Below are 11,706 nucleotides of genomic sequence, written 5' to 3'. Positions count from 1 at the left end.
CACTCACAGAGCTGGGTTGTTGGAGATACGAGTCTTGCCGAAGCTCTCAGCCGAATAAAGCCCTTCCTTCTTTAACTCGGTGTCTGAGGGGTTTTGTCTGAGGCTTGTCCTGCTACAATATGATAGAGATTGCTGGGGAAGCTGCTCGTTTAACTGGGGTGCTCAAGGTAAGCCATCCAAAGAGGTGAAGTGAGAGAATCAGCCCATCTGAAGGAAGAGTGTTCCCTCAGAGGGAACAGTCAATGCAAAGTGCATCAAGTGGGAGCACATGTGGCTCGTTTGAGACATAAGGGATCAGTGTGGCTAGAATGGAGTGAGCAAAAGAAGCCTGATGGGAGGGAGTTGAAGAGGTCGTAGAAGCCAGATATAAGCAAAGCTTATATACCATGGAAGGCTTTGGATTTTATTCTAAGTGTGGTGGAATATGTTTAATAGGCCATTGACCTGGTTTGATTTAGGAAGTTCTTAAGGACAAACAGGACTTTCTAAATAGTTACTGTGTTTTCTCGTACTTTCATGGTACTACAAGAAGTTATCTCTTTAATATAAGACATATCAAACAAAAGAGGAGAGGGACAGGGTCAGAAACTGGAGCAGAAGAAAGAAAAAGTTCTCTCTTCAGTGGCTTAGGAGTGGGCCCATGTGAAGACAGGTGAACAGTGTTACGAAGCAAATTGCTTTCTAGGCTTACCTTCTATAACTCTGATACTCACTTAAAGGAGAATTATCATCAAGTTAATGCTAGATATTTTACAATTTGTTTTCTGATTTTAATTAAAATATCTATTCATTATAAGACATTTGGAAAGTAGAGAAAAGTAGAAGAAAGAAAATGAAAACACCTATAATCCCATCAACCTCCCCCAAAAAAATCACCATTAAAAATATTGGCCCATCTCTATTCTGCCTTTTCTTCAATACACATTTATACAAAATGAGATTACATCATATTTTTGTAAGTTCATTCTGTAAGCCTGTATTAAAGGTGAAATAGCAATAGGCCAACGTTTGCCTCCTGACTGTGAGAAAAGCAGCTTTATTACACACAGGAAGTGTGAGGGGGGCTAGCTCTATGCAAGCAATGACAGTCCAAAGAGTAGCTGGAGGTCAGCTCTGTTCAGTCTAATAGACAAAAAGTCCTGAGTCCCATTCAGTCCGAAGTGCCACAGTACAGTCAGCCAAAGCTGGATTCACCTGACCCGAGCCTGCATTTCCTTGTATAGAGAATCAGAGAAAGTTAGATCATTTCACCTCAAAAGGAAAAAGTATGTTATCTCCAGCCTTCCAATTCTTAGAGTCATGGCTGGGAATTAGAGTGAGGTGAGTGAGGCATCTTCCTTGGGCACAACACTTAAGGTGTACCAAAAACCCTATAATCAAAAGAAGGAATATTTTAATGCAAAATTTTGAAAAATAAAAATTAATGTTAAATAATCCATAATAAACAACATATCAAAATTTTATGTAATGACAGGATTGGTTTAATGATTTTTGCCTTTTGCCTTAGGCACCATTAAGTATTAGTGGGACACCATTCCTCATCTTACCTGAACCCACTGAATCAGAATTTCCAGGAGTGAGGCCCTGGAAGAGTCTGTATTTTATTAAACTTTTTGGGTAATCCTTACACATGATAAATTTTTTGAAGTCCTGGAAAGATGAGCTCTGAAGTTTCTCTGTTGCCTTAGCTTGCATGTTCTGATGACTCAAACGGCCCTCTTGGAGGGGCCCAAGTAGCAAGGAATTGAAGGCAGCTTCCACACAGCAGCCAGCAATTTAGGAACTGGGGCCCTCAAACGGCTTGCAAGGAACTGATTCCTACCAACAACTACAGGAGCTGGGAGAGGATCCCAGGTCTGGCTAACACCTTGATCGGAGCCTTGTGACAAATCCTGAGCAGAAAGTCCTTTTACGTTATACCTAGACTCCTGACTCAGGAAAAAGGTAAGATAAGAAATGTGTGTTGTTTTAAGCCACTAAGTTTGTGTTCATTTGTTTCACAGCAATAGATAATTTTAATACTCTAAGTTTATATGTATATATAAATTATATTTTATAATTACTGTTAATTTTATTTAGTAATGTTCAAACTGGTTCAACCACTGACTCCATCAGTATTACATGTAACAGATATGTGTTTATTTATTAAGGATATACTTCTATTACCATGTTTATATTAAATATTGGAATATTTATTTTGTGGTAAATTATTTAGATAACGACTTTATTGAGATATAATTCAGATGTCATAAAACTCATTCGTTTAAAGTGTACAATTCAATGGTTTTTAGTATATTCAGAGTTGCTCAAGTATCATTACAATCAATTTTAGAGTATTTTTAGCAGCCCAAAAAGAGACCCCATACCCCTTAGCCATCACCCTCTGCCTCCTTTTCCCCCTGTCCTAGGCAATCTTTTAAAAATTTTAGGCTGTTTCCTAAGAGTTTTCTATTCTGAACATTTAATATAAATGGAATCATACAAATATGTGTTCTATTTTAGAAGGAATACTAGCCTAATATTTTAAAAGTTCATCCATGTTGTAGCAGGCATCAGTACTTGGATCCCTTTTTAATGGCCAAATAATAGTCCATTTTAAAACAGTCCATTGTGAATAAATTTCCATTGTAAATCCTTTTTTTCTTTCCTATGTTAAAAAAAAAAACACAAATAAAAGTTTTAACACTTTCTCTACTTTTTAAAGTGTTAGACCATTGCATGCATCCCCTAGTTACACACACCTTAGTTGATGACATTCTTACTATATAATCTCTGGTTTTATGGGGGATGTATGTCTAAATACTAAACAACAAAATAGTTATTTTATGCCGAGGGCAAAAAAAAAAAAAAACCCACAAAATGATGGTTTCAGAGGAGGAGAATATTTATTCTAAAGCCATCTTATTAATTAAATTTTGCCTCAAAGCAATTCCCATTGTAACAGGGCTCTGACGCAGTCATTTCATTTGCTTTTATGTTGACAGTTGGTCAATCAGTATTATTGAGTGCCCAATAGTTCATAAGTCTCTGAGAGTCAAATAATACAATTATGAAGGCCATAAGAAGCCAGACAGGTTAAACACAGTCTTCCCTGTGATGCTGGTGAACAGCCATATACTTACTGATGGATCTCAGACTCTTACGGTCAGAGGCACATTTAGTGCTTTCATAGACTGTGATCTACTAAGGATCACAATTTTTTTTCCTGTAAGTGTTCATCATCATAGATTCTGTGTTACACTGCCCAAGGATTCATTGCTCCCCGCTCTTGGAAATTTGTTTGACATCACTCAGCTAGCAACCCCTTTGGGAATTATTTTGGCAGAAGAGAGTCACCTTTGCCTTATCCATGGTCATACTCCCTACCAGGAGCAGACTGCATCCAATGACTGGCTAATAAAAAAGGCCTGACTTCTCACCTCAATTCAAGACAACTCTGAAAGGCCCTCCCATCTTCAGAACTTGTAACAGGGTCAGCTGAGGTCTTCAACAATATTGCATTACAAATCAACTTCTCCCTCTGTCCAACCTTGGTTATTTCTCTACGCCCCACTGGTGTTAATCCTGAGTGCACTCCTTAATAAACTTCCTACATGCAAATATCTATCTGGGAGTCTGCTTTTCAAAAATCTTAACCTGCTCCACTTATGGAACTTTCTAACTGTTCATTAGAACAGTTCATTAGAGGTTGAGCACTTGACATATAGAGAAAGAATTACAACAAGAGAACACAAGTGATTCAGTCAGTAAGTCCTACAAATCATGGAAAATTATTGACACTCTTCACTCTTATATAAAGACTTCCCAGTGTTTTTTCAAATATCACTTTTGATGTTACTATGACTTGATTTGGCTGTGTCCCTACACAAATCTCATCTTGAATTGTAGCTCCCATAATCCCCACATGTCATGAAACGTACCTGGTGGGAAGTAATTGAATCGTGGAGGAGGGCTTTTCCCATGCTATTCTTGTGATAGTGAATAAGTCTTGTGAAATCTGATGGTTTTATAAAGGGCAGTTTCCCTGCACACACTCTCTTGCCTGCTGCCATGTAAAATGTGCCTTTGCTTCTCCTTCACCTTCCACCATGATTGTGAGGCCTCCCCAGCCATGTGGAACTTTGAGTCCATTAAATTTATTTTTCTTTATAAATTACCCAGTCTTAGGTATTTCTTCACAGCAGTATGAAAGTGGACTAATACATACCATATCCATATTTTTATCCCAGATGACCCTTCTGTCTTTGCAAAGACCTTATTGAGTGCAAAGTTCAAGGGGCCACAGAACATTCTAAAACAGGTTTCATCGAGTTGAGGATCTTTTACACTCCATTTCATGGTGTTCAGGTTTTTCAAGACTATACATTTATGACTTTGAATACTTCTCCTCCCCTTGTAACTCAATGATCAAAGTGGAAGTGAGGGTGATGATTGAGATAGAAGTATAAACCATTTAATTCAACTTGGATTAAGTTTGAGTTGAGATGTATTCAATTCAAGCAGCCTTTTTCTGGTTTTCAAAGAAAACTTTGTTGTTGTTGTCATTCTCACTTGAAAAGCTAAAAGGAACCCAGAGGCGGTACCACAGAAAAAATTAGGGTCTAGGTCAGAAAGAGGGTTTATCCAACCAGTGTAACATGGTATAGGTAGATTAGAGAATCAGTCATTATCAGGAAGGTGTAAGGCTATTGCTGAAATACTTCCAAGCACCAGTCCAAGGGTGAGACAAGGAAGGAGACAGAACAAGGACCCAGGCAGATAGCTGAGAAAATAAGGCATTCAACAGAATCAGACATCTGGCACAATTTAAGAAATGTGGTTCAGAACTTTGCCTGTGAATGGTACGTAGGTGCTGGAGCTTCCTTTCTCAGATTGCCTGGTGCACACAGCAGGGATTAATGTATCAACTTCATGTATGCCCTGAACTGGAAAACCTTCCAAATTTATTTCCTTTTTCTTGCACCCATTTCCTCAAAATCTTACCCATTAAAATGAACAGTGTGGACTGGCAGGTGGAGAATGAGATGGCAAAGAGAAGGCTGCAAATTCCCTTGAATATCTAATCCTAATCACACACACGTTTATTATTCGCACTTTTTTTTTTTTTTTTTTTGAGACAGAGTCTCACTCTATTGCCCAGGCTGGAGTGCAGTGGTGTGATCTCAGCTCACTGCAACCTCAGCCTCCCGAATTCAAGTGATTCTCTTGCCCCAGCCTCCCAGGTGGCTGGGATTACAGGTACCCACCACCAAGCCTGGCTAATTTTTGTATTTTTAGTAGATTCAGGGTTTCATCATGTTGGCTAGGCTGGTCTCAAACTCCTGACCTCAAGTGATCTGCCCACCTCAGCTTCCCAAAGTGCTGGGATTACAGGCGTGAGCCACCGTGCCCAGCCTATTTGCACACGTTACCTACTACCAGAAGAAGCAACAGCTCTCCCATATACCACATTCCAGGGCATCCTATGATCACATAATAACACACTCCTCCTGCCGCAGGTAAGTGCAATGTACCAGGAAATGGGTTGTGGGTAAACCGTTGTTCTCCCTCTGCCATTAGGATAGGAGTGTCACGACAGGCAGCTCTGCCCCCAAATCTTGCAAAATCTCAATGTGTACCTCAAGTTTGTATTGTTTTAGCCTATGATGGAACTGACAGGTTGGGGGAAATGGAAAGCAAAGTTCTATCAGTCTGGATTGCATTTTGTAGTGTCCCCAGTGAGATCATAGCTGGAGAGGCAAGGATGTAACTCACTCAAAATGTAAGGCTTATGGCCAAAGTTGATGACTAATAATATAGAATTATAGGTTTGGGCTTTTTGTTTTCTTAAAAAACTCTGTCAGGTTTGGAAAGGGACCGCCAATCCTAATTTTGAGATACCACGGGTAATGTCCAATTTGTCTTAAGGTGTGACTAAAATTTTTCTTTGTTGTTGTTGTTGTTTTTGTTTGTTTGTTTGTTTCATTTTGAGACGGAGTCTTGCTCTGTAGCCCAGGCTGGAGTGCAGTGGCACAATCCCAGCTTACTGCAACCTTCACCTCCTGGGTTCAAGTGATTCTCCTGCCTCAGTCTCCCAGGTAGCTGGGACTACAGGCATGTGCCACCATGCCCGGCTAATTTTTTTTTGTATTTTTAGTAGAGATAGGGTTTCACCATGCTGGCCAGGCTGGTCTTGAACTCCTGACCTCAAGTGATCTGCCCACCTTGGCCTCCCAAAGTGCTGGGATTACAGATGTGAGCCACCATGCCCAGCCTAAAATTTTTCAAAATAAACTTGCTCTTACTTTTCTTCTTCAATTTAAAAATACCTCTATAGGCTACATGAGAGTTTTTTAAAAAGTAGACATGTTTGGCATGGAAATAGGCCTTAAATATGTCAATACCTGTATTTCCTTCCAGATTTCAGTCCTACAACTTTGGACTCCCAACAGATTAAGAATCACTGGTCTAAGGTTTCTAAAGTCAGGGTAGATCCCTTTCTCAATGACAGCCACAAAGCCAACGCTGTATCATACCCTATCTAAAGAAAAGATAAAAGTAAACTGGCAGGGCACAGTGGCTCACGCCTGTAATCTCAGCACTTTGGGAGGCTGAGGCAGGTGGATCATGAGGTCAGGAGTTCAAGACCAGCCTAACTAACATGGTGAAACCCCATCTCTACTAAAAATACAAAAATTAGCCGGGTGTGGTGGCACATGCCTGTAATCCCAGCTACTCAGGAGGCTGAGGCAGGAGAATTGCTTGAACTCAGGAGGCGGGGTTTGCAGTGAGCCAAGATCGTGCCACTGCACTCCAGCCTGGGTGACAGAGCGAAACTCCGTCCAGAAAAAAATAATAATAATAACATAAAAGTAAACTGAAAACAAGAATAGAAATGTGTACTAATATGCTCTGTGACCTTGATCAACAGCTTTCCCCACTCTTGACCTTGGTGTCCTAACTTAAATGGGGAAACTGTGATCTCTCTCAGCTCAAAAATTACATGACATTATTTACATACCAAACCTGCCCTACGCTTCCTGGAAACTTTACTATTTATGAGTGTGGCTCCTCCTTCCCTTTCAATCCCTTAATTAAATAGCTTCCCCTCTACAGGCTTTTGAAGCTGTAGCAGTTCCTCCTAACTCCTGCCAGAAACAGCTCTCCTCAACATGAGAGCTGCACCCCTCCTCGTGGCCAGGGCAGCAAGCCTTAGCCTTGGCTTCTTGTTTCTGCTTTTTTCCTGGCTAGACCGAGGTGTACTAGCCAAGGAGTTGAAGTTTGTGACTTTGGTAAGTAGACTTTTCTCATTGCTTTTTCCTTAAAACTGTGTTCCCAGCAGAGTCTGATAAGGCAAGTGTCAGGTTTCATCTTACCCTTGGATTGTTTCCGGAGACCAGGCTCTGTTCAAACTCAGAAAGTGAATCATCAAGTTTTGCAAGTTCCTCTTAATGAAGACCTAACATGTCTTAACAAAAAGGTAGATTTTTTTTGGTCACTGGTTTTTTAGGGGTTGCTTTTTTAAAAATGTCAGTTCTCTCAGTGTTTTCTACAGGACATTGGGGAAAAAAAGAGGGAGGTGAATGCCGTAATCAAAATTTCAAAAACACAGTTTGGAAAACGCCAGATCTTTTCCTTGAAAGCCACAGTGTGTATTAGCATCAGCTTTTGCTGATGTTATTTATTTACTTACTTTACAACTGCCTTGAATTCAGATTCCTTTTGACAGCCACACCAGTACAGAAGAAGCCACAGCTGGCGCTGTTTATGTACCAAGAGCTGGCTTCATTCAATTTAATGATTATTTGTTTGCAAGCCAAAAAACAGTCACTTTCTGAATTAAGTAGTCCTTTCACCTTTGTTTATCAGGATATTAGAACAAATATTTGTAAACAGCCTTGAAGCATAAAAGTGAATCTAAATTTGGAATTTTAGGATAACTTTCTGATATATAGATTTAGTTGACGATTAAAATCACTGGTACATGTGACCAGTTATGAAAAAAGGTGGGGGGTGGCTGACGCATAACATCAGGAAAAGAAAATATACTGTTGACATTGTTTGAAAATAGATGGAAAGAGGGTTTGCAAAGTGAAGGGGATTCATCATGTTACCTAAGAGTCTGATTTTCTGTTTCTGTATCTTTTTTTCCCTCTGTTTCACTCTTTCTCTGCCTCTAAGCTGTTTCTTGTCTTTCCTCTCTCGTTTTCTTTCTCTTCTTACATTTTTTTATTCGAGATAGTGAAAGTGGGCTGATAAGTAGTAAATTTTCTTTCTGTCAAGTATACTCACGAAGCTAGTCTGAGATCCCCCTGTAAGGTTTGCTGGATTAGCCTGACTGAATCAGCAGGTGGTTCCCTTGCTTTTCCTCTGTGATCCCAGAAAAATAAATCTTCCTCAATTCTGAAAAGCTGTTCTTGGCAGAAAGAGGAGGAAACTGTCCTTGGTTCTTGTTCTCAGACTAACTGAAGTGCCTGTGTCCCATGAAATGCTAGTTTGACAAGTTGTTAACAGGTGTGGATGGGGAAAAAATCAGTTTCAATAGTCAAGTTAGCTTTGGGACTAGAACTGGGTTAAACTGTGTTTAAAAGGTCTCTTTAATGCAATAATCCTCAGTCTTTAACATGCTAATGCACACTGTGGCTTTCAAGGAAAAGATCTGGCGTTTTCCAAACTGTGTTTTTGAAATTTTGATTACAGCATTCACCTCCCTCTTTTTTTCCCCAATGTCCTGTAGAAAACACTGAGAGAACTGACATTTTTAACTTTATATAGAAAGAATAGTAAGTATGGTGAATCTGGATGTACACATCAACCAGCTTCAAAAACTATCACCCATGCCATCTTATTTCATCTACATACCCACTCATTTCCCACACACACCCACTTGAGTTTTTAAAGTTATTTCATGCCTCGTATTATTTCATCCAGAAATAGAAAAATGTCATTTTAAAGCAACCTCTCTCCCCTAACCCAGAGAAAAACCACAAGTTCAGCTGATCCAAAACAGAAAAATTCCATCTCATTTCACTGGTGTTTTACAAAGAAAGGGATGATGAGTTACAAGGTATACACTCTTCTCATTCTTCATGGTTGACTTTCTTCATGCAGAATTCTTAATCAAGTAATATAATATTCTTGTTTTTTCTGTTTTTCTTTTCTTTTCCTTTTTTTTTGAGACGGAGTCTCACTCTGTCGCCCAGGCTGGAGTGCAGTGGCGTGATCTCAGCTCACTGCAGCCTCCACCTCCCGGGTTCAAGTGATTCTCTGGTCTCAATCTTCTGAGTAGCTGGGGTTACAGGCGTGCGCCACCATGCCTGGCGAATTTTTGTATTTTTAGTAAAGACAGGGTTTCACCATGTTGGCTAGGACGGTCTTGAACTCTTGACCTCAGGTGATCCACCCACCTCGGCCTCCCAAAGGGCTGGGATTACAGGCGTGAGCAACTGCGCCTGGCATAATATGATATTCTTGATGGAAGTAGCCTCCAAATTCTAAGCACATAATCTATACACTGGAATGGTAACCTCCACATTATGGACATGAAGGACCTCCTAGCTACTAGGGAAGGGGAGGCTAGAGGATCACTTGAGCACGGGAGTGTGAGGCCATACTGAGCTAGGATCACATCATGGCACTCCAGCCTGGAAAACAGGGAAAAACCCTGCCTCTTGCGTTGGCTTATAAAAAGATGTACCAGAGGCTGGGTGCAGCAACTCACACCTGTAATCCCAGCACTTTGGAAAACCGAAACAAGAGGATTGCTTGAGGCCAGGAGTTCAAGACCAGCCTGGTTAACATAGTAAGACCTCATCTCTGCAAAAAAAGGAAATAATAGTAATAATAATAAGGATCAGAAAAAACTCTCCACTGAAAAGCAAAAATCAGGTCTCCTGCCTCAGTTCACAAACAGCCTTACATACAATCTCTCTCCCTTGCTGTATGGCTCCTAATCACTACAGCCAAGGAACAGCCAAGCTGTCTGAAGAACACAGGTTTTTCAAAGACCTTTGCCAGGAACAGCACCATGCGCTGAGAGTTAGTACTGAGCCAGCTCAGTTCAGTTTGCTTACATGAGCTTCTCCCCAGTTTTATGCCAATGAATTTCACAAATTTTCAGGGTTCTTTTGACCAAGACATTTCAGCCAACCAGGTTATTCCTGTGGGTGCTTCTAAGTATCCTAAATCCAAAGGAATAATTAATTATTCCTCTCAGCCAACGAAATAAAAATAGGGAGAGATGATTAGAAATTAACAGAGGTATGTCTTGAAGGAGAGTGCTGTTTCCCATTGCTCAATAGGCAGTGCTCATTTGCTCTATATGCTGCAAATTATTGCCAGCAGGAAAGGAAATATATGTGGTAGCTAAGCAAAATGTCTGAATAATATAATAACAAAAATAATTATAACAAATATGATAATAAATCCCATATATCAAATGCATCCTGTGTGCTCAGTATTACACTGATGGCTTTACATATATTACACGTTTAATTTTCCTGATGCTCCTGGATGAGGAATAATGCTTTTTGTGTTTTACACAAAGGGAAATAGAGGCATGCAGAATGTGAAGTTAAATCATTTCCCAAGGTCACCCAGCAGGACTTGACAAAGCAGGAGTTTGAACCCAGGTCTAACCAAGTGAAAACCCAGACCTTTTCTGATATATCATACATCTTCTACACAACATAATGCACAGTTTTTACAGCTGCCCTTTTTTGCAGACCTCTGTGTTCGTCCCGGTCTCTGGATCAAAGTCTTATTAGTCTTGTCCTGATTTCTTCACGGGGAGCCCAGAACATATTCTCATATTCTCCTTTTATGGTCAGCCAGCTTTCCTTCTAACCTCTGAAATGACACCATTTACATTACTCAATTATTTCTCCCCAAATTATTTTATTTTAATTTTCTTTACCAATGGATTTATTTCTTAGGTCCTAAAAGAAGAAAATAAAATAGGCTTCTACTCATAGTTACCTTTGCGCGTCAAGAGATTTTCACAACTTGGAGTACACCCTAATAAAATAAGAAGAATTTAATGTCAGGAGATAAGGTTCCTTTTAGGACTTCCAGAATCATCCCAAAGTTTTATGATGTGTCTCAAATTCCAAACCTGAAAGGAGAACATGATAGTTGATGAGACTTCAATCCAGTCCAGAAGCAGACTCACTGTTCTAGAAACAAAGGCACAAATTAATAGAGACTGCTACAATTTGAATGTTTGTCCCCTCCAAAACGCATGTTGAAACTTAATCCCAATGTAACAGCATTAAGAGGTGGCGCCTTTAAGAGGTGATAGGGCCATGAGGGCTCTACTCTCCTGATGGATTAATGGATTAATAGGTTATCACATAAGTGGGTGAGTTATCATGTCAATGAGTCTATTATAAAAACCAGTTTGGCTCTCAGTGTGCCCCTTCTTGTGCTATCATGCCTTCTGCCATGTTATGACACAGCACAAGGCCCTCACCAGAAGCTGACCAGATGCTGCTGCCTGATCTTAGACTTCTCAACCTCTAGAATTGTAAGCAAAATAAACATCTTTCCTTTATAAATTTCCCAGTCTCAGGTATTCTGTTAGAGCAACAGAAAATGGGCTAAGACAGAGGGGAAAGACAAGAAGATGAAAGAAAGGGAAAAAAAAAAGTACACATAGCACACCTTGCTGATAAATAAGGATGACAATCTAAAACCCTCATGAAACGAGAAGACTGGAAACAAATCCAT

At 40.0% G+C, this 11,706-nt stretch overlaps 1 protein-coding gene across 2 annotated transcripts in view; it reads left to right on the top strand.

Annotated features, from left to right (window-relative positions):
- Positions 1 to 7,061: 7,061 nt before the first annotated feature.
- Positions 7,062 to 11,706, top strand: part of ACPP (acid phosphatase, prostate) — a 49,202-nt gene continuing 44,557 nt past the window's right edge. For both annotated transcript variants that reach the window (XM_011958216.1, XM_011958217.1), the window contains exon 1: positions 7,062 to 7,271. In XM_011958216.1, coding sequence (XP_011813606.1) covers positions 7,152 to 7,271 — 120 coding nt within the window. In that variant the 5' untranslated portion in view covers positions 7,062 to 7,151. The remainder of the gene's footprint in view (positions 7,272 to 11,706) is intronic.

This window comes from Colobus angolensis, unplaced genomic scaffold (assembly GCF_000951035.1).
Source record: "Colobus angolensis palliatus isolate OR3802 unplaced genomic scaffold, Cang.pa_1.0 Scaffold46, whole genome shotgun sequence".
NCBI lineage: Eukaryota > Metazoa > Chordata > Mammalia > Primates > Cercopithecidae > Colobus > Colobus angolensis.
The sequence above is the reverse complement of the archived record's forward strand: the minus strand, read 5'-3'. Positions and strand labels throughout refer to the sequence as shown.